Source organism: Panicum virgatum, chromosome 9N (genome assembly GCF_016808335.1).
Source record: "Panicum virgatum strain AP13 chromosome 9N, P.virgatum_v5, whole genome shotgun sequence".
Classification (NCBI taxonomy): Eukaryota; Viridiplantae; Streptophyta; class Magnoliopsida; order Poales; family Poaceae; genus Panicum; species Panicum virgatum.
This window is the reverse complement of record NC_053153.1, coordinates 12347094-12369324: the sequence shown is the minus strand read 5'-3', so window position 1 is coordinate 12369324 and position 22231 is coordinate 12347094. Positions and strand designations below refer to the sequence as shown.

General features: G+C 47.3%; 2 protein-coding genes across 4 annotated transcripts; both read right to left on the bottom strand.

Moving 5' to 3' along the window:
• Positions 1 to 342: 342 nt before the first annotated feature.
• Positions 343 to 8338, bottom strand: LOC120690370. Its single transcript, XM_039973006.1, has 6 exons — positions 4999 to 8338; positions 4557 to 4655; positions 4174 to 4461; positions 2030 to 2821; positions 1323 to 1520; positions 343 to 698 (listed from the first exon to the last, which is right to left on the bottom strand). The coding sequence occupies exons 1-5, from the start codon at positions 8194 to 8196 to the stop codon at positions 1323 to 1325; spliced, it is 4575 nt and encodes a 1524-aa protein (XP_039828940.1). The 5' UTR covers positions 8197 to 8338; the 3' UTR covers positions 343 to 698.
• A 1646-nt stretch (positions 8339 to 9984) lies between these two features.
• LOC120690366 (disease resistance protein RGA2-like) lies at positions 9985 to 22075 on the bottom strand. 3 transcript variants are annotated; one of them, XM_039972998.1, is made up of 7 exons: positions 21782 to 22075; positions 21293 to 21368; positions 19797 to 21232; positions 17319 to 19511; positions 17109 to 17182; positions 10972 to 11132; positions 9985 to 10912 (listed from the first exon to the last, which is right to left on the bottom strand). In XM_039972998.1, exons 3-5 carry the CDS (start codon positions 20844 to 20846, stop codon positions 17132 to 17134), a joined length of 3294 nt encoding a protein of 1097 aa, XP_039828932.1. In that variant the 5' UTR covers positions 20847 to 21232; positions 21293 to 21368; positions 21782 to 22075; the 3' UTR covers positions 9985 to 10912; positions 10972 to 11132; positions 17109 to 17131. The 3 variants fall into 3 exon arrangements, with proteins under 3 accessions (XP_039828932.1, XP_039828933.1, XP_039828931.1); XM_039972999.1 differs by having other exon boundaries at positions 9985 to 10897; XM_039972997.1 differs by having other exon boundaries at positions 19797 to 21368; positions 21769 to 22075.
• Positions 22076 to 22231: the final 156 nt, after the last annotated feature.

Below are 22231 nucleotides of genomic sequence, written 5' to 3'. Positions count from 1 at the left end.
CATGCCTCGTAGCATGCCGACGCTTTGATCGGCAGAGAACTGTGTCCATCACCAGAAGCCAACAATGTAGGACCTTGACAAGTTTCGGCACCATTCACTACTTCGAATCAATCAAATCGAGTCAAAAATATTGTGCACAGCACAATATAGGCCAGAAAGAACCTCGAGCCTTCAACATGCGCAAGAAGGCTACAAACTCGCAGGATCGATCGACCGACTGGTGAGAAAATCAAGCAGAGTTTTGGCCAGCAGGCTGACGACAACCAACACATGCATGCTTATCGCGTACACACGAAACAACAGAGATTGCGAAGGACAAACAAAACGATAGGGGGGCGCACGTTACAAAAGATGGTCCGATATATTAATCTGGCCATGATCACAATCTTCGGTCAGTGCAGGCATCTAGAGCTGCATGCCAAGGTGCGTAGTTCGCAACCTCAAGTTATCAACACAGGGAGGTCGCATCAACGTTAAATGGCATACGAGTGACTGGGCGTCGGGAGCCACCAGGCAGTTCACATCTGGTATGAGAACTCTAACGACGAATAGGGCAGGAATTCGACATAAACATGAATAAAATCAATCCCTCAACCAAGGGAGACTAGGGTTCAAGCTGCGTCCCTACAAGCATTTCTATTCCATCATCAGAACTTCCTCCACTCATCAGCTACAGAAGTGGTAGCGGCGAAATTGTCCTGCAAACAAGGCAATCAAAACACATGGTTAATCAGTCAAACGAGGGGGGCAAAACAAGAGAAAGCTACGGTGATGTGAAATAACTAGTTTCCACATGTCAGTTGCAGCAGCTTATGTGCTGTGCAAACATCAGCTACCACTCTCAAATGATTCAAATGCAATACACAACGGAGACAAACTTAAGTCTGTATCATGCTGCCCAGAAGACAAGACAACAAGGGGTCCAAACCAGCAATGCCAAAAGGGATCTCCAACACCTGGTGCCGTTCTTGCATGCCAGTTTCCAGGTAAATAGCATATGCAGTACCCAGAAAGAACATTATGATATAGTAACTAAATAGATGCTATGTGCCTGTATGATCATGTAATTAAGGTAGCTGCCAATATTTGGGTAACAGTAACCCACTGGACACAAATTAAGATTGATTCAATCCATGCGTATATACTTTTCTGCTACGCAAACACAAAATTTATTTGACTGCAAGGTTTCTTTTTCCTTAACTGCTAGGCTGTAAAGCATATTTATTTGAAAATTTAACACACAAAACAAACCCATAAAGTAAGCCATAATGATATGAACATTCAATACCAAGAAAAAAAAAAGATACCACATAAAGGTGTACCTATGTCCTTGAAAGACGGTATGTCGGATGATGGAATTTGCAGCTCTTCTGAAATTTACAGTAGCCATGCTTCATGTAGTGAGAACACTCGGGTTCACCAGGCCTTTCAGGATATATTGTCTTTTCCTGTTGTTGCAGAACATTCTCTGACTTCATGACGAAATCATGCTCATAGTCAGTACCATCACAAATTGCTTCCTGAAACAACACGGTGCCAAAGTTCAGATATCAGAAAGGAACGATAAACCATTTATTTTTGTTGAAATCACAATGTGGCAAAATTTGTGAGCACTAATACACTAATTCTACAACCCCTAGAGGTCATGTGGGAATAACATTTGCTGTTCTTTGCATAAACATCAGATCAGAAATGAAAGTACAGAAGCTTGTGTATGCTTTCTTATCTCCATTACAGATAATCAAATAATCAGTATATAACTATATTTGGAAACCAATTAAAGAATCTCAGAACCCGTAAGGTAATTTGAAAAGGTGTGTTCAGTTATTATCTCATGCCTCTTCCAATGCTTCAGAAAAAGTACCAAACAAAAGGAAGATGAAAGAACTACCAATAGGTACTACTGCCAAATAAAAGGGAAGATAAAGAACATCTATATCTCTAATACAATGACCCATAGGTCTCCTGGACGTTCATGTAAAAAAAGTGCCACCACTGAATGAACTAACCATCAGTAAAAAATACATACCCCTGTGCTTGAACACTGATCTTTGGGATGAGAAAATTCACAAGCTGATCCAAATTGGCATGTCCCAGTTTTCATGTAGAATGGGCATTCTGCTGGATGCCACCCAGTTGAAAGTCTATCTTTTGGATGATTAAATATACATGCTGATTGAAATTTACACTTCCCAAATTGCATGTAGTACCGGCAATCTGGTTCACCAGGTCTCTCGGGACATTTTTGTTGCTGGTACATATGGTCCTGTAGTGTGATTCTAGCTGATTGATGGTGTTCGTTAGCAGCAACTGACCGTTCTGGACTTGCTGGGCCCTGTATGCTTGGGATTCTAGCTGCTGGATGGTGTTGATTAGCAGCAACCAACCTTTTTGGACTTCCTGGGCACTGCATGCTTGGGGTTAAATCCATTGGGTGATGAAATTTACAGTCTGCCCCAAATTTACAGGACCCAGTTTTCATATAGAAGGGGCATTCAGGTTTACCAGGTCTATCAGGATAAACCTTCAGTTCTTCTGCCAGTGGTGGGTCTCTTTTTGAACGGTATCTACTTTGAAAATTGTCTTTTGGATAGAATCTTCTTTGGAATTTGTCTTTTAGATGGTATTTACTTGGGAATTTGTCTTTTGGATGGTAATATTGGCATGCTGATGCAAACTTACAATTACCAAATTTCTGAAGGAAAGGGCATTCAGGCCTCTCAGGATAGTCCATGTGTTCCTGCTTGCACAAAGGCCCATCTGAACTGTCTGCTGAACAGCAGCCATCAGAATCATCTGAAGCAGATGGCCAATCGGGATCCTACTTGAAGCAGATGAGAAAAAATTGTCAAGAATACATTGCCATAGCCATAGTTCACAAGAGTTTCAGGTGGCATTCCGAAAATTGCAAAAGTGACAAATCTAGTTCACCTGAACATGAAGGATGCATGTCTAATGTAAGGATCTAATACCAGCATGCAAAATTGTGAAACACATTGGGTCAGATGCAAAATCCATATGAAGAATAAACTGCAAGTCCCTAAGGTGGTTCACAAAAATTGCAAAAGTCCATTCACTATGTCAGGGGCCTTGGGTAATCCATGGCATACAGTACAGCACATGAGAACTTGCCCAATTGTACTTGCTTTCTAGTATTGTATTGTATAGTCCATTCAGAGGGGAACTGTATCTCCTTAGCTAAAATGTGGATTGTTATTATGGGCTCATGTTCAGGAGGAAGACAACATCTATTTTGGTTAATCAAAAGATTAGACCAGAAGGATCCCTTGTACCCTCTATGCCCTCACGTATCTCCATCTGTTTCTCAAAAGATAATAGATTATATCCCCACACCAGATATTATCTCCCTGCCGTAGTCTTCCTCTCCCTCTGTCTGCTAAGAAACTAATCTACACCAGTTCTCAGTCAGATTCCTACCCATCTATCCTTTCCCAAGTCCATAACATCCTAAGGCGGTTCTTAACTAAATATGCCCTACATCAAATTCAAATTTAGGTCATGATAGACCCTGCTTTTAGGGTAGCCGTGCCTCAGCAGAAGTATAAAATGTCAACCAGTGTCAAGCGAAGGAAAAAACAATAAGTGTCAATGTCTCATAACTAATATCTAAACTCTTTTCTGAAAGAGTGTCAATACTGGAACAGCATACAACTATACAAGGGTAGTGGTAGCCTATTAAGAAAATGTACTTGGACAGACCTCAGGTTACTCATATCAGATATTCAGAATGCCTTTTTAAATTGGAGTGATCCAATTTCAAGAAATTGGAGTGGCATGGATCCAACTAACCCTTTTAAATAAAGGTTCAGGTCTATATTTCAACTCAAGCATCCAGTATAGTAACATTAATTTTCAAGATTCAACAAATACATGTGAGCAGCCTGACATGATTTCTTAGGTCATATGACTTGGTTTTGGGTCAATAATATCCTAAAGGAACAAAAAAAGATTAAAAAATGCAAATCACAATTCCATTGAAGATTGGAAGAATCTTTATCCATGTACAAGCAGATGTGCTACTGCCCTACATAAAAAATAAAGAAACATCCGCTCCTCAAAAAAATATAGCAGCATTCCAATATATGGAAAAGATTAATATTTTAATCTACCATGAGATATAATGATCAATAACTAAAGGATGTATGGATGTACCTTCTGCACCTTCATTTCTTTTTCTTCTGTACAAGGAGGCTCATTCTGAGGAGGTAAAAGCATCCGAAGTATGTTTGGAGGAAGAATCTCTGAGCCAGATGATATGTCATTTATGGTTGTATATTCAGCTGATTTCTTTGAGTGCGGTGAAGATTGCAAGTTAGTATCATCCCACCCTGTTGGCATGTGGGGTTGAACATCAAGGACTTGCTCTGGATGGTTAAAACAACATTTCTTTCCATATTTGCACGTTCCATTACGCATGTAATAGGTACATTTCCTTGCTCCCTGATCAAAGAACAAAATTAAGCTTAAGCAGCTTTAAAGCAAAGTATAAGTTTCTCAACCAACTTAGATGAATATAGGGGAAAGGAAAACCATACTTCTCGAATGGGGAGGCCAACACGGTTCAGTTCCAGAAATTCAACTTCACGGTTTCTTTGTTCAGAGGGGAAATTTGAAACTTCCAGTTTTGCTTTGAGCTGTAGTGATGAAAAGACATTTCAATATATTTAAAAAAGGACGAAAATTATCCCAGATATTACAAGGTAAGTAAATGAAAAACAAAGCACTGAACAGGTATTATCCAACTTTCTAATGTCCACATCAGTATATGACATGTCCTGCAAATACTGTCAGCACTTATATCATGCCCTTCAAATTTAGAGGGAGAAAAATATATACTGAAGGATAAAGATGCATGCACACATGTAGAACAAGTCGAGTGGAGGGAGACATATTATATGGTTGGTTGTTATATCATTAACAAGATGAATAAGGATGGCACTGAAAAACCCAAAAAAAAAAGAAGTTGACCAATTTTACCTGTGGATGGTTGAAGTGGCATGATGACCCGTATGAGCAGCTCCCGTTTGACATGTAAAAACGGCAGTTCAATTTACCAGACCTCTGTGGGTATCGTGTAGAGAAACCAATATTCTCCCTGCTCGCCTCATGATCTTCCGCAGCAAAATCATCTGTGCTTGTTCTCGGTTGATCACTGGTGCATTGCTCCACCACCTTATCTTGATCTTGTACAGAAACACCATCCTCAACTTGCTCTGCCACCACAATGTCCTCTCGCGATTCCACAGCAATGTCAACCTTGGCTGCACCCAGCACACTAACAACACCTCCTTGCTCCACCATTTCTGGATCTTCCGCAGCATTATCATCTGTGGTTGTTCTCTGTAGATCACTGGTGCATTGCTCCACCACATTACCCTCATCTCGTACAGAAATGTCATCCCCACCTTGCTCTCCAAGAACTACATCCTCCTCTTGTGACTCCACACCACTGCCATCCTTAGTTGCACCTTGTTTTCCAATGGCATCTTCCACAGTATTCTCATCCTTGGTTACTCTTAATTCGTTGCCTGCAGATTGCTCGACTTCCTTCTCTTGATCTTCAACGGTAGTCGCACCCCGTTCAAAAATGGCACCTTCTTGCTCCACCACCTCTTGGCATTCTACTGCATTATCTTCCATGGTTGCTCTCAGCTGATCACTGGTACACTGCTCCACAACATTACCCACATCTCCTACAGAGATCTCAACCCCACCTTGCTCTGCAACCACCACGTCCTCATTATCTTCCACACCATCTTCATCCTTGGTTGCTGTTGATTCAGCGTCAGCAGATTGCTCTACTTCCTTCTCTTGATCTACAACACTAATGCCATCTGTGGTCACAACCCTTTCAACAATGGCACCTTCTTGCTCCCCAATCTCTTTGTTTTCTGCAGCATTATCATCCATGGTTGCTCTCAGTTGATCACTGGTGTACTGCTCCACCACATTACCCTCATCTGGTAGAGAGATGCCATCCCCACCTTGCTCTACAACCACTATACTGTTCTCCTCTGATAACTCCACAACACTGACATCCGTGATCACACCATGTTTGTCAATGACATCTTCTTGATCCACCATCTTCTTGTTAGCTTCCGTGACATTTTCATCATTGGTTGTTCTTGATTCGTCACAAGCAGATTGTTTGATTTCCTTCTCTTTATCTTCAACAGCAATGTCATCTGCTGCCGCGTCCCTATCAACAATGATACCTTCTTGCTCCACCACCTCTTGACCTTCTGCGCCACTATCATCCATGGTTGTTCTCAGTAGACCACTAGTGCATTGCTCCACCACCTTATGTTGATCTTGTACAGAAATGTCACCCTCACATTGCTCTGCCGCCACCACACCCTCATGTGGTTCCACAATAATGTCATCCTCAGCTGCATTCAGCACACTAACATCACCTTCTTGCTTCACCAACCTCTCCTTTTCTTCCACAACATTGCCATCCTTGGCTGCTCTTGTTTCATCATTGGCACATTCTTCCACAGCTTCCAGAGTAGTATAACACTCAGTTGCCCCTTCTTGCTCAAGTACTCCTTGATCTTGGGTAGCATTATCATCTGCAGTTGCTTTCAATTGATCACCAGTGCACTGCTCCACCACCTTATGTTCATTTTGCACAGAAATGCTGTCCTCACTTTGCTCTGCCACCACCACATCCTCTTCCGCTTGCGATTCCACAGTAGAACAATCCTTAGCTGCATCCAGAACGCCAACAGCAACTTCTTGCTCCACAGCCTTCTCCTTTTCTTCCACAATATTGCCATCCTTGACTGCTTTTAATCCATCATTGGTGCATTGTTCAACAGCTTCCACAGCAGTGTAATCCTCAGTTGCCCCTTCTTTCTCCATCACATCTTGATCCTGTGCAGCATTATCATCTGTGGCTGTTCTCAATAGATCACCAGTGCACTGCTCCACTACCTTATGTTGATCTTGTACAAAAATGACATCCTCATTTTGCTCTTTGACCACCACATCCTCCTCTTGCGATTCCACAGGAGCGCCATCCTTGGCTGCATCCAGTACACCAAGATCCTTGGCTGCATCCAGTACACTAAGATCCTTGGCTGCATCCAGTATGCCAAGAGCACCTTCTTGTTCCACCGCCCTCTCTTCTTCCACGATATTGACAGCCTTCACCACTTTTGACCCATCATTGGTGCATTGTTCTACAGCTCCCAGAGCGGTGTGACACTCAGTTGCCTCTTCTTGGTCCAACAAATCTTGATCTTGCCCAGCATTATCGCCTGTGGTGGTTCTCAATTGATAACCAGTGCACTGCTCCACCACCTCAAGATGATCTTGTACAGAAATGACATCCTCACCTTGCTCTGCCACCGCCACATCCTCCTCCTCTTGTGATCCCAAAGCAACGCCATCCTCAACTGCATCCAGTATGCTAACAGCACCTTCTTGGTCTGTCACCTGCTCATTTACTTCCACAGCATTGTCACACTTGACTGCCCTTGTTTCATCACTGGCACATTGCTCTACAGCAGTGATGTTACTCTGATCTTCCACCACAGCAGCACAATCCTCGCGAGGCCCTTCCTGCTCCACCACCACCTCTTGATCTTGGACCATGCAACCGTCCGCGGTCACCCCCAATTCATCACACTGGCACTGCTCCCCCTCCTCCTCCTGACCACGCAAAGGGAAATCATTTCCGTTCGCAGAGCACCCACCAACAGCAACATCTTCCTGCTCCCGATCTTCAGCCGTAGGCCGCCCTTGCTCCTCCGCCGGTACTAGCCCTAGACCCTCCTCCCCCAAACCTGCGCCAAGCCCAGCAGCCTGATCCTCCCCGTGCTGCCGCTGGAGAGAAGCCAACGGGGGCAGGTGGGGGCTACTGATGGCCGGCGCCGCGTCGGAGGCAGGGTTGCCGTAGCCGTCGGCGGGGGTAGCGAGGCCCCCGTGGAGCAGGAGGCCGAGGCCCACGTTGGACGCCGGCGGCTTGGGGCAGGAGAACCGGCCGATCGCGGCGGAGAGAGAGGCGGGGATAGGGATGGAGGAGAGCAGCCTCCTCCCGAGGCCACCACCACCACCTCCCCCAGCAGCGGCGGCGGGCTTGGGCTTGGAGGTGGGTGACGGCGAGGAAGGTGGCGAATCCGCGGCCGCCAATGCGTCCTTGAACTCGTCCTCGTCCTCCGCCCCGGCCATGGCGGCGGCGTCGGGGTCTCGGGGAGGAGGAGGGGGGAGGGGAGGGGAGGGGAGGAGAAAACCCTAAACCCTCGATCAGTGTGGAAGCTCACGAGCCGCAACCACCTCGTCTGGCTGTCACCCACTCACGCTTTCCTCCCCGGTTACTTCTGTACGAAGGAGAGCACAGCTTATAAAGTAGCAGTACAAAGAAGAGAAGATGAGAAGGGTAGGAGTGCAGAAAATTCAGAGTCCCTCCCAAAGGAGATTTCGGTCTTCAGGTGGGATAAAATATGGGGTATGGAGGTTCCAAATAAGGTCAAAATGTTTGTGTGGCGTCTAATTCATAACAGCTTGGCAGTCCGACGGAATTTGGCCCGTAGAGGGATGAAAGTTGACACTCTATGCCCTATGTGTCAAAGGCTAGATGAAGATCCTGGACACCTTTTCTTCAAATGCAAAGCGGTGAAGGAATGCTGGAGAAATCTCAATTTAGAGGAACATCGTTTGACTTTATCAGCTTGCCAATCGGGTCGGGAGTTGATGCAAAAAATATGGTCCATTTCACCGCATCTCCAAATGCAAATTGTTGTTCTGTTATGGAAATGGTGGTCAGTGAGAAACAAGGTGAATGCAGGGGAAAAAAGCCTACAAGCATGGAGATCTGCTCTTTGGTTATCTTTTATGTCTCAGAATTTGAAAAGAATCAAAAGACAACAAAATTTCAGCAGCAGATTGGGCAAAGAAAATGGGAACCCCCTCCTGAAAATATCTACAAGATAAATATTGATGCTGCTTTCAAGGTTGCTACAAGTCATGGAGGTTGGGGTTTTGTAGCAAGGAATAGTATGGGTGAATATCTGGAAGGGGGCTGTGGTAATTTGCGTAGGGCAGCCTCCTCTTTTCAAGCTGAAGCTCTTGCTGCTCTGTACAGTCTGGAGAGAATCGCACACCTTGGTATGTCAAGAATCATCCTTGAAACTGATGCTACGGAATGGGTGCATGGTCTGACCACTACTGAGCTTGATCATAGTGTGGATGACTGTCTTCTCAAGTAAATCAGGGATTTCATTACCTCATCTTTTGATTACTGCATTATTCAGCACTGTCGAAGAAATTGCAACAAAGTGGCGGATTGCCTTGCAATGCATGGGGCGAGCGTGGTCAGCTCTGGTTCAGCTATGTTTCTGAGCCAAATCCCTACCTTTGTCTCCAATCTGGTCTGTGAAGACCAGGCTGGAGTTGATGTCTGATGGAAACTTGTTTTCCGAGTTCAAAAAAAAAAAAAGAGCACAGCGGAACAAGGATGGGCTCCGTGGGCCGCCTCGGAGTATTATTGCCTGGATAGGGATTTGTGTAGAGAATGTTTGTTAGCACGAGATTGTCTTGGTAAGCACAATGCAACTTCGTGACTTGTTAACGTCTAGGGATTGGGTTGTCCAACTATGAAATGCATGTTTCAGCTGGGGATTTGGATCCTTAAATTAGATTGTAGCTTTTGTTACTTCCTCCGATCAGATTTTATAAGGCCATGTTTAGTTTCCAAAAAATTTCAAGATTTCCTGTCACGAATTTTTGGACACATGCATGAAGCATTAAATCTAGTTTTAAAAACTAACCAATTGCACAGTTTAGCTGTAAAGTTTAGCTGTAAATGATGAGATAAATCTTTTGAGCCTATTTAGTTCATGATTGGACACTAATTACCAAATAAAAACGAAAGTGCTACAGTAGCTAAACCCAAAAAATTCGCGAACTAAACACGCCCTTTTTTTAGTAAGGGAAACACAAAGTAGTGGCCAATCGACGGATATCTTTTTAGCCTTTTTTAGTTCAGGTTCAATTCAATCCGTGACTCACTGCTTGCTTCAATTCGCGTTGGAGCAAGCAGGTCCTTGTCTACAGAAATGCCCTGATAGCTATCACCAGGGGTGGATCTAGCACCGGGTCAGCCGGGGCTCAAGCCCCTCCTACCCGTGCTAGAACCATGGAGCTCCTAAGTCCCTCCTATAATCTTGTAACCATTAAACCTTGAGAGAAGTAGCTATAGGTAGAAGATGATGTAAATCAGCCCCTCCTAGTATTTTTTCTAGATCCGCCACTGGCTATCACTCTGCACAGCGCATGGTCCATCTCATCGAATGGCTATCGTTGAAACTTGGAAAAATCATCTGATCTAGAGTTGTTTGGCCTATACCAGCGACACCAGTGACAGCAACATCAACGCCAACGAGCATCCTTGTATCGTGTGCAATCTCCTCCCCAACAACATCATGGTGCCTGGAAGAGCTGACCACCTGCGAGAGCACATGTGCTTCCTACCTGGCCATCTGGAAGGTCATACCAGCCAACCTTGACGTACGTGAGAGCCTCCAGCATCACTGCTGCAATTCAGTTCTGCCCAGCTTCAGCTTCAGGTGTGGAGGGGTGCTGCAGATTCTGCAGAACCCAAAACCTGAGCTATTACAGTGGAACCCTGGACGTGGTAAAGAAAGCACTGCCCAGGCCAGCTTCAGCTTGGAGTAATCACCAAGGGCGCCATTTGACGGCGACATGTTTTGGCCTGTACATCCCAAGGTCTTGGCAAGTGGTAGTATTTTTTTGCTTGGTCAGCTAGCTCCATACAGCTTCTGAACCATGGTTCCTTTAGCACGCGGTAGACTAGAACTTGACAACTGAGCGCCCGAACCAGAGGTAAGTTTTCTTGACAGAGACTTGGTACCTGCAGGAGGAATATCTGCAGACTAGTTGGGCAGAGACATGCAGGAAGGTTACTGGAAAGACATGGTAAATTACCTGCTGAACAATGACTCATCTTCTAGCAGTAGATGCACACTCACACGCCGGAACAAATCACTTTGTTCGCTTGGCTTGTCAACCAATCAAACAGCAGTGTTTTTCTCTCACACCAAATCAACACCAGCCACCAGCCACCAACAGTAACAACAAATAAACACCTGCCACCGGCCACAGCCAAACGAACAGAGTGATATTAGCCAAAACATACACATTGCAAAAAAATAAAAAAAAATCAAATGGTGGAGATCGAAGTCTGCATTCCCGGCCTCTACTTTAGGAGAAAGCATAATGATGATAATCTAACCATTTATTCCGTGTCATGTAGCGTGTACTGACTAGGAAGTAGGAATTGAAGAAAAAATGCACAGGTGCATTAGTTGGCCGGTGGCCCGCGATAGACTAGAAGAGTAGAAGGTAACCAGCCACCCATGCCGCAATATGCAACCAACTCGTTTTGCTTCAATATCCCCAGCTCCTGATTCCTGAAAACTCTGTTTGGAAGCAGTAGATGGTAACTGATAGCGAGATAATCACGTTGTATTGATTGCTTAACCTCCCTGAGTAATCAGGGGTACAATATATAGATGAGATCAAGGCAACAACCACCCTGACTTATAGCAACAGAATCAGGGGTGCCGATCTCATCTATCCATACCAAACGTGACAAGCAAGGAGTCCTAGCCGGACTCAACCTGGCGCTAAACACCAAGGAAAGGAAAATACCCCTAAGCAAGGATATATTTCTATCACCCCCCCCCCCCCCCCCCGCTGTCGGAACGTCGATGCTGCAGATGTTCAGACTGGACCGAAACTCAGTGAACACCGATGTCGGGAGACCTTTGGTGAAGATATCAGCAAACTGGGACGTCGTTGGAACGTAAAGCACGCGAACGTCACCAACAGCAACCCGTTCTCGCACAAAGTGAAGATCAATCTCGACATGCTTTGTGCGCTGATGTTGAACCGGATTGGTGGAGAGGTAGACTGCACTGACATTGTCACAGTAGACCAAAGTCGACTTGGTCAGTGGGCGATGAAGCTCCTAAAGCAACTGATGAAGCCAAGCAGTCTCTGCAACTCCATTAGCGACAGCCCTATACTCTGCCTCAGCACTGGAACGAGATACAGTCGTCTGACGCTTAGACGACCAGGAGATCAGGTTACCACCCAAGAAGACAGCATATCCAGACGTGGATTTGCGTGTATCCGGACACCCGGCCCAGTCAGCATCCGTATAGACTACCAGCTCAGAGGGCGAGGACGGACGAAGAAGAAGGCCGTGATGAGACGTGCCCCTAAGATACCTCAATATCTGCTTGACTGCTGAGAGATGAGAATCCCGAGGAGCATGCATATGAAGGCAAACTTGCTGAACCGCATAAGAAATGTCCGGGCGAGTGAAAGTCAGATACTGTAAAGCACCCGTCAGGCTGCGGTAGTGGGTCACATCACTAAGAAGATCACCATTCATGGCTGACAGCTTGGCATGAGTATCAACAGGCGTGCTACACGGCTTACAATCAGACATGCCAGCGCGCTCCAGGACATCCAACAAGTACTGATGCTGGGAGAGAAACAAACCATCTGAGCGGCGATGAACAGCAATGCCCAAGAAGTGATGTAGGGGTCCCAGGTCTTTCATGGCGAACTCACTCTGTAAAGTAGTGATGGTGCTACGAAGAAGCCCCGGGCTAGAAGCAGTAAGAACAATGTCATCAACATACAAGAGCAAGTATACTGTATCAGTGCCACGACGGTAGATGAACAATGAAGTATCAGACTTAGCCTCAACAAATCCAAGCGCGAGTAAGTGACTGGCAAAGCGGCTGTACTAAGCACGAGGAGCCTGTTTCAAACCATAAAGCGACTTGTTGAGCTTGCAGACATGTGAAGGGTGAGCGGAGTTAACAAAACCTGTGGGATGACTGCAGTACACTGTCTCAGATAGTGTCCCATGGAGAAAGACGTTCTTCAAATCGAGCTGATGAATAGGCCAGTCCTGGGAGAGAGCCAAAGACAAGACAGTGCGAACTGTGGCGGGCTTGACAACATGACTGAATGTCTCATCATAATCAATGCCAGGACACTGTGTGAACCCCCGAAGAACCCACCTAGCCTTGTACTGATCCAGTGAGCCATCTGCATGAAACTTGTGACGATAGATCCATTTTCCAGTTACCAAGTTTGTACCAGCAGGACGTGGAACTAGGGTCCACGTGTCATTAGCCATGAGGGCATCAAACTCCTTCATGGCACGTCACCAATTGGGGTCGGCAAGTGCAGAACGGACCGTCTTCGGAATCGGCGAAAGAGGCGTAGAGGCGTGGAATGCAGCAGGCTGACGAAAACCATGCTTCCCACGTGTAGTCATTGGGTGCTGATTCACCACCTGTGGAATCTGCACAGCCCCTGAGGGTGGAGATGGCGCAGCGCCCTGCGCGGGAGGAGGTGGAGCCACCTGCCGAGGTCGTCGTATGTAGACCTTCAAGGCGAACGGCGTAGCCGGGGGCGTGGCCGCGCGTGGCACGGGTGCTGAGGAAGCTGTGGCCGCGCGTGGCGCGGACGTCGTAGCAGGTGCCGTGCGTGGCGCGAGCGGCGTGGTCGTCGAAGCCGGTGCCGCGCGTGGCGCGAGCGACGTGGTCGTCGGAGCCGGTGCTGCGCGTGGCGCGAGCGTTGAGGCTGACGAGGACGAGGATGCACGTGGCGCGGGCGTCGGTGTCGCACTGGGCAAAGGCCACAGCGGCACCAGGGGCGGCGTGGGCACCACGGATGAGCTCGGCGCAGCAGCATCGCCAGGGGGACCTGCAGGTGACGAACTGGAGGAACCAGAGGGTTGGGGTCCAATAGGGAAGACCGAAACCTCATGGTTGCTCTGCAGAAAATCAAGCTCATTAGTAGGACGGGTGCTGGAGAGAGGAAACGAATTCTCATCAAAGATGACGTGTCTGGAGATGAGAATTCGATTAGTGGAGAGATCCAGGCACCTATAACCTTTGTGATTGGAGGAATAGCCGAGGAACACACAAAGGGTGGAGCGAGGCGAGAGCTTGTGGGGAGCAGTAGCAGAGAGGTTAGGGTAGCAGGCGCATCCGAAGACCCTAAGGTGATCGTAGGAATGGGGTATCCCAAGGAGGGAGAAGTAGGGAGTACCATGGGTAAGGGTTTTGGTGGGGAGACGATTCAGAAGGTAGGTCGCAGTCTGGAGGCCTTCAACCCAATAAGAAGCAAGAAGGGAGGCTTGGAACAGCATGGAGCGAATGACGTTGTTCACGGTGCGGATCATGCGTTCTGCCTTGCCATTCTGGGAAGACGTGTAGGGGCAGGACATCCTGAGCATAGCGCCATGGTCAAGGAAGAAGGAGCGGGCGGAGGTGTTGTCGAACTCACGCCCGTTGTCGCTCTGAACTTGCTTAACAGCACAGCCAAACTGGGTCGTCACATAAGAAAAAAAAGTGGGACAAAGTGGAAAATGTTTCAGACTTTAAGCGAAGTGGAAACGTCCATAAAAAGTGAGAGCAATCATCAAGAATGACTAAATAATACTTGTAACCCGATACACTCACAACGGGAGATGTCCACAAATCACAGTGAATTAAGTCAAAATTCTTGAGAGCCCGAGAAGATGAAGTAGGAAACGGTAAACGTATGTGACGACCTAACTGGCATGCATGACAGATGGAGGCATCCGTGCCTTTAGTACAAGATATGGCGAATGTGCTGACAAGCTTGGAGAGAGGCTCGAGACCGGGGTGTCCAAGGCGACGGTGCCACACAGCAGCAGGGGCAGCAGCAAGGGCACATGATGGCGGCGTGGATGCTGGAAGCTGCAGAGTGTAGAGAGGCCCGGGACTATTGAACCTGGCGATCACGTTCCTGGAACGAAGGTCCTTCAAAGAGAGGCCAAGAGGGTCAAACTCGATGGAGCAGTGGTTATCAGTTGTAAACTGGCGGACAAAAAGAAGATTCTTAATAATGGAAGGTGCAACAAGAACATCATTAAGATAAAAGGGGCCAGGTAGAACTGAATGACCACAAGCTACGACAGGAAGAGTAGACCCATTGCCGACGACAATCGATGAAGGATATGAAGAACATGGTGGACGGAACAGAGAGATGTTACCAGAGTCCGGGGTCATGTGAGAGGAGGCGCCGGTGTCGACGACCCAATCGGTGGAGGCAGGCGGGTTCAGCGCCATGGTACTGAAGCTGTTAGCCAGTGGCTGCTAATCCCAATGGCCAGACCAAGGAGTCCAGGGCGATGGCTGCTGCGCGAGCTGTCCTGCCTGCTGCTGCGCGAGCTGCTGCTGCTGGATGGCAAGGTGCTGCTGCTGGGCCAATTGCTGCTGCTGTAGAGCTTGCGGCTGAAGGGCGCCCGGGTGCTGCGGCTGGAGGACGGCGAGCATCGCCTGCTGGAAGGCGGCCTGCTGCTGCTGCTGCGGCCCGTTGCGCTGCTGCTGTTGTTGGGCCGGCCCGCGCTGCTGTTGGCCCGTGGACGTGCCGGGCCACATGGTAATCTGGCCCGTCAACGGGTTGTAGATGGAAGGCCACGGCGCTTGGGCCTGCCCCTTGCGGCGCCTGCGTCTGCCGCCGTTGTCCCCGCCGCCGCTGCCCGTCGAAGAATTGGCGCCGCCGGTGGCACCAGGCGAGCTGCTGGAGGAGCCACTCCCGCCAGCCGAGGGGGTCGGCGCAGATCCGCCAGGAAGGCCGCCGGAGGAGGCGTTCTTCGGCGTCGAGGCAAGGAGGGCGGTGGAGGGCGCTGGTGGCGACGCGTCGACGGAGAGCTCCTCGAGGAGGAGATCGTTGCGGATGTCGCAGAAGCAGGGGAACGGGTTGGAGCGGCGGAAGTGGACGCGCATGTGCGCGTAGCGCTCGTTCAAGCCCCGAAGGACATTGAGGACGAGGGTGCGGTCATGAACCACTTCGCCGAGGTCGCCGAGGAGATCCGCCATGGATTTCATCTTGGAGCAGTAGTCGCCGATGGAGAGGTCACCCTGGGTGAAGACGCGGAACTTGGCGTCGAGCTGAAGGGCGCGAAACTCGCGGTTGCCGAGGAATTGCGCCTCGATGCCGAGCCAAGCCGTGCGCGCCGTGCCGCCGCGGGTGCGCACGGTCTCCATGAGCTCCGTGGTGACGGCGCCGAAGAGCCACGAGAGGACGACGGCATCCATGCGGCGCCAAGCGGGGACGTCGAGGTATGTCGTGTCGGAGAGGACGTGGGAGGAGAGCGCATAGCGCTCAAGGACGAGGAGGAGGAGTTCCCGCCAGCGGTCGTAGTGCGCCAAGACAGGATCGAGGACGATGGGCACTAGGGTCCGGATGTTCTGGACTCCGGCAGCCTGCGCGTGGAGATTGGCCACGACGGCGGCTTCATACGCGCCGGAGTCGTGGAAGGAGGAGTCCGCGTCACCGTCGGGGGAGGCAGAAGGGTTGGCGCGGGCGCGAGCTACCTCAGCCTCGCGCGCCAAATCCGCAGCGGTGCGGCGTTCCTTCTCCAGGGCTTCATGCGCAGCGCGAACGCGCTCTTGGGTGTTGGCAGCGGCCTTGGCGGCGGCGGCGGCGGCGGCATCGGCAAGGGCCTGGCGCTCCTTCTTCTCCTGGGCAGCGGCATCGGGTGTCGTGTCGACAGGAGAGGAGGCGGCGTTGGCCTTGGCGGCGGCGGCGGCGGCGTCAGCCATGGGTGCGGAAGCGGTAGGTCACAGGATGTGACGGTCTCGTGATACCATGATAGCGAGATAATCATGTTGTATTGATTGCTTAACCTCCCTGAGTAATCAGGGGTACAATATATATATGAGATCAAGGCAACAACCACCCTGACTTATAGCAACAGAATCAAGGGGTGCCGATCTCATCTATCCATACCAAACGTGACAAGCAAGGAGTCCTAGCCGGACTCAACCTGGCGCTAAACACCAAGGAAAGGAAAATACATCTAAGCAAGGATATATTTCTATCAGTAACAACGGTGCTTCAACTTGAAGGCTGTGTTTATGAACCATGGTGAATATAGGCATTGGTCTGAACTTGACATGTACATCAACAACAAACGGACGACCCTCGTCAGGAAATCCTGTCCCAAGGTGCTGGCTGTACAAAGGGTTCTATAGGAAGTTAGTAACCACCCGAAGGCTTACCATTGGAGTCATTCATGCATTTCTCATGTTCTTCCATTCCCCTTTTCCTGTGCCACCTCCTTATTATACGCATCCTGCAGGCATGCAAGTAAGATTACATTAGAAAGATGCACTGATTTAAAAATCCTAAAAAGCTATGCCATGAATCTGCAGGTATCCAACATGAAGATCTAAACAAGAATGCATGTGAAGCCTGTTGAGTGCACGTACCTGCAATCTGCTGGTCTTGGTGATGTTCGTGTCAAAGCAGGATGTTGCCTTGGCATAGAAGACATAGTGCTTGTATGTTCCATCAGGCTGTCTGCCTCCATGAGCATTCAGTCGTTGGACATGCTGGATCTTACCCCACTCGGAGGTGGCATCTTGCAAGTATATCATTTGGAGCAATCTTAGGCTGCATTTTACGTCCAAGTTGTTTATCTCCACTTCCCGCAAGTATTCTGGGAGTGTTTCAGCATCCAAGTCATCCCAAGTGATGCTCTGTAGTGCTGGCAAATCCTCCAACAGCGCTAGTGCTGGGCAATATGTAATTTCAATCTTTTGCAAGCATGAATTGTTAGTGACCCTCTGAAGTTCTGGGTTCTGACTCAAATGAAGCTCAACAAGGGATGGGAAATTCTCGACAGAGACTAGGTGAAGGATATTCACCAGGCACAACTTTCTAAGGGATCTTGTCTGGCATGCAAGTCCTGGAGGAAGACGCCTCAGCTTGCAGCTGTCAATTCTAAGTGACTGAAGAACAGGCATTGCTTGGACTTGCTCGTCCCAATCCCACTCTCTCCATTCCATCACCTGGTCGAAAACAAGTTCCCTCAGCTTGGGAAATGCAACACCAACACCGCAAGAAAGATGATAAGGTTGCCTAATTCCAGTGCTTGTTTCTATTATCTCTGATGTCTCATCCATGCCAATTGCATCACCACCTAAGGTGGGGAGGAGGAATGGATGCCCAATAGACTCGATTGATGGAGCATGAAGGATCCGAATATAGTCAAGGAAGGGTATCTGGCCTAAACCAGATGGTAGCTGCTTACAGCATGGATAATCCCGTATCACCAACAGCCTTAAGTTCTGGAATGCTTCCATCCTTGCCATCCACTTAGGCATCTGATGTCCAAAGTAGCCAGTAAGCACAAATTGTTCTATGCGAGGTGGAGGGCATAGATCACCAAACACCTCTTCAATTCGTGTATGATACTCTCTGCGGTCATCTTCCACCTCATTGTTTTCTTTGAACATACTGCTGCATCTAAGCTCCAACTCTGTGAGGTGGGCTTTACTGCTTAGCTTAGCTTCAGTCACCATAGAACCTGCAAGTGCCTTCTCCAAACCCTCTATACTCAGCAACTTGAGTTTTGACAGAGACCCCAATTCTCCCAAGCTACACCGGTCATCTATGTTATCCTGTAAGTTAGTTGGGAACCCCCACAACTGAACCAAATTTTGTAGATTCCCGAAACCCCTAACTATTGAGGATATCTTAGTCCCTCTTATGTCAAGTGACATCAGATGTTGCAGCTTCACAATGCTGTCTGGTAGTTGCATCAAATTTTTACATCTATTAAGGGCCATATGCTGGAGGAATTTCAAATTTCCTATACCTCCTGGGATTGTGGTTATGCCTGTGCCTTCAAGTCCCAAGTATCTCAAATGACACAAGTCACAAACAGACTCTGGCAGTTCAGTAACATCTGCATCTTGCAGATGTAATACACGTAAATAAGAAAATTTATTCAGTAAAAACTTTAGCTCAACTGCGGTGGTACCAAACAGCATCAAGGTTCTCAGTGACTTCTGTTTTTGTAAAGATGCACAGTCTATTTCTTTCTTTGACACGGATAAGCGGCGGAACTTCAGGTTGCCAACGGAACCATTTATGCTTTTCCCCTCATTTACCAGCAACCCTTCATCTCTTATTACATACTGTGCAAAGGAGCGAACAACATCATGCATGATCCATCCTGACTTATCCACGATTTGAGTATCATATTCCAAAAGGTTCCTTGAGATTAACTCTTTGTAGTACTCTATTCCTAAATCTTCTGGTAGCTGAGAACCAGTGTCGTCTCTTACAAAACCTTCGGCAATCCACATCTGGACAATAGTTCTACGCCGAATTACTTTACTCTTAGGAATTAGCGAACATTGTAAAAAGCACTGCTTTAAAGGAGGAGACAATTCTTCATAGCTCAAGAAGACTGCATTATTAAGATCGTCACTCATTAAGGACCATGCAGAGTGGTCAAGAATATCCATCCAAACACCTCTTCTTCTGCTTCTGCTGAGTAGAAGTCCTCCAACAACCTTTACTGCAAGTGGCAATCCATCACATCTTTTTACAATAGCCATACCAATGTCCTCTAACCCAGCAAACTCGGATTTATCCTCATCATTGAAAACTACCTGCTTGAAAAATGGAATGGATGTATACAGTGCACAATTTTGTACAGTATAAAGAGAAAATTCTTGAAAGTTCATATGATTTGAGCCAATAACTTGCAAGAAAAAATAGAACAATCACTAAACAATTCAAATGAGATGTCAAGATGATGTCCAATGTATCACTTGTTTTCTACTTAAAAGTCTAGGACAGCAAATTTTCTACTCAAGGGTAGAGTATTTTTTTAAACTTGAGGACCACATAAGCTATCCTGTCCTAGGAATATATACAAGTATAGAGCTACTAACCTTCTTAAGCAAGGACCAACAGTCTTCAGGATTTAGCTTGTCAATATGGTGGAATAATTGTGCTTTCATCCTACATGCAACTCCATGATTTCTCGTAGTCACCAACACCTGGCTACCTGGAGCACCATCATTAAGTGGGACCCTAAGAAGTTCATTCCAGATGCTATCACTCCACACATCATCCATCACCAGCAAAAACTTTTTGTGCCTCACTGCACATTTCACTGCACGCTCAAGTTGGTCCTTGTCTCCAACATAACCCCTGTAGTTACCATCAAGAGCAGCTAAAACCCTCTGAAGAACATCAGTTTCGTCCACATCCTGGTTAACACTAAGCCATATCCTCTTGTCGAATATTTCCTCCATAGCACTATCATTAAAAATCATACGAGCTAGAGTGGTTTTACCTATACCACCAGGGCCAACGATAGCAATGCTAACAACAACTGTGGAAATGTCCAAACATTTGGCACGAGTATCCACTTGGCTCGAGAGGTAATTCATGAGCATCCTCGTATCTTGCTCAACCTTCTCTCCAACAATATCAGAGCGGATGATCGATGATCCAGATTTTCGATGGTAATAAACAGCCTTGTGGTCGAGATACCTGGATGAGCCTACCGCCTTCGAGATGAAATCAAAGTGTTTGCTCCTCTGCAAAATGCCCTCCAGCCTCTTGTTAAGTGCTTGGATCTTCCTTCCAATTTTGTATGTACCGCCAGGGTTGCAACGACAGAATAGCAGAGAGATTTTGCAACACTCTAACAAAGATGAGGTCGAAGGCCCCATTCCCCACTGCAGGATCTGCCACTTGTCAAGGACGTTGTCCATGTCATACATGGCGTCTCGGAGCTCACTCACCCAATTCCCCACAGTAGCATTGCCGTTGCAGATGTGGTTCCTCTCAGCATCGACCAATATTCTGCTGAGATCACTGAAGATCCTCTGAAGCTTGCTGATCTCTCTGGGCACACCCAAGAGAATATCAGTTTCTTGCCTGGCCATGTGGAAGAGCATGGCAGCCAACCTCAATGCAAACGCTTCCAGCATCACTACTATGATTTAGGAACTAGGCAATAGCTTAGAAAATTATGTGTGAATGAAAGCTGCAGATTCCAAAACTTGAGCTTTTACAGTGGAGCTCTAGCAGTAGTAGAGAAAGTAATGTCCAACTTGGAGTGGTCATCTATCAGGGGTACCAATTGAGGGCGACATGTTTCAGCCTGTATATCCCAAGGTCTTGGCAAATACTAGTATTTTTCTTTGGTCGGCTAGCTTCATGATACTTCTGTTCCATGTTTCCTTTCACCAATGAAGTCAAAATTGATAGAGAGCAAAAGTTAACTGCCGGAGATTGCTTTGTATCACAGAAAGACTGACTGACCATAGACCACCAAGTGTCTGAATCAGTGGAGAATTGTTGAGAGACCTGAGACCTGCAGGATGAATCAGTGCAAACCGCAGAGTAGCTTGGCAGAGACATGCAGGAAGCTTACCAGCAAAGTCATAGTGATATCATCTAGCAGTAGAGGCCAACTTAACTGGACAGGAACATGTGGGAACAAATTCAAGCTGAAAAACACACGCATAGATTAAAGTCCATTCCCAATCACTTTAGGAGAAACTACACCCATGATGCCGTTGACCACTTTTCCCCCCGATTTCAGAAACACATGTATGGTGACCCTTTCTTATCATCATCATCATGTAGTAGCATGTACTAATTAAAAATTGAAGAAATGAATTTCTTTCCATGATTAAAGCAACATATAGTATCCTTTAGCCAACTGGCACGGATATTAAACTTAGTCTAAAGTTAACATTTTTGGAGGTTGTAGTCAAAAGTAGTCTAAACTAGGCGTTACATCTCGTTTATTTATAGCTTCCCTCTTTTTTCAGAGAAGGAAGTAACAGAAGCATGAGACATTTTGTTTCAAAAAAAAATAAAACAAGAAGAAGCGTGAGGCATTACCCTCCCCAAGTACCTTGTTGGCTGGTAGCGGTCAAGGAAGCAATCCGCTCCGTACACGGCGTCTTCGGGCTCGCGGCTGGACAGACCGCTCTGCAGCAGGGCCGTGGCCCTGTCCATGGTGCTGGTGACGAAGCGCGCCACCTCCCGCTGCCCTTGATCCGGGCAATCTCGCCGGATAGCATCTCCAATCTCCATTGTCTCCTTTCCGCCGTCGCCGACTCATCGGCGATAAACTGGACGGCGATAATAATAATTTCAGCGAACCGTCACTAGAGCTGTTTGCCTGTTTGGATGGGCCAGAATCGGGCCCAACCGATAATTTGCTTCGACAACTATATATAGCTGCTTGTGCTATAAAAAAAAACTATATATAGCTGCTGACCAAATGGATCTTTGGATCGACGAGGAAGATAAACGAAATTCATACCGTCTGAATAGAAGGTTTCATTTCTTCCTTAAAAAT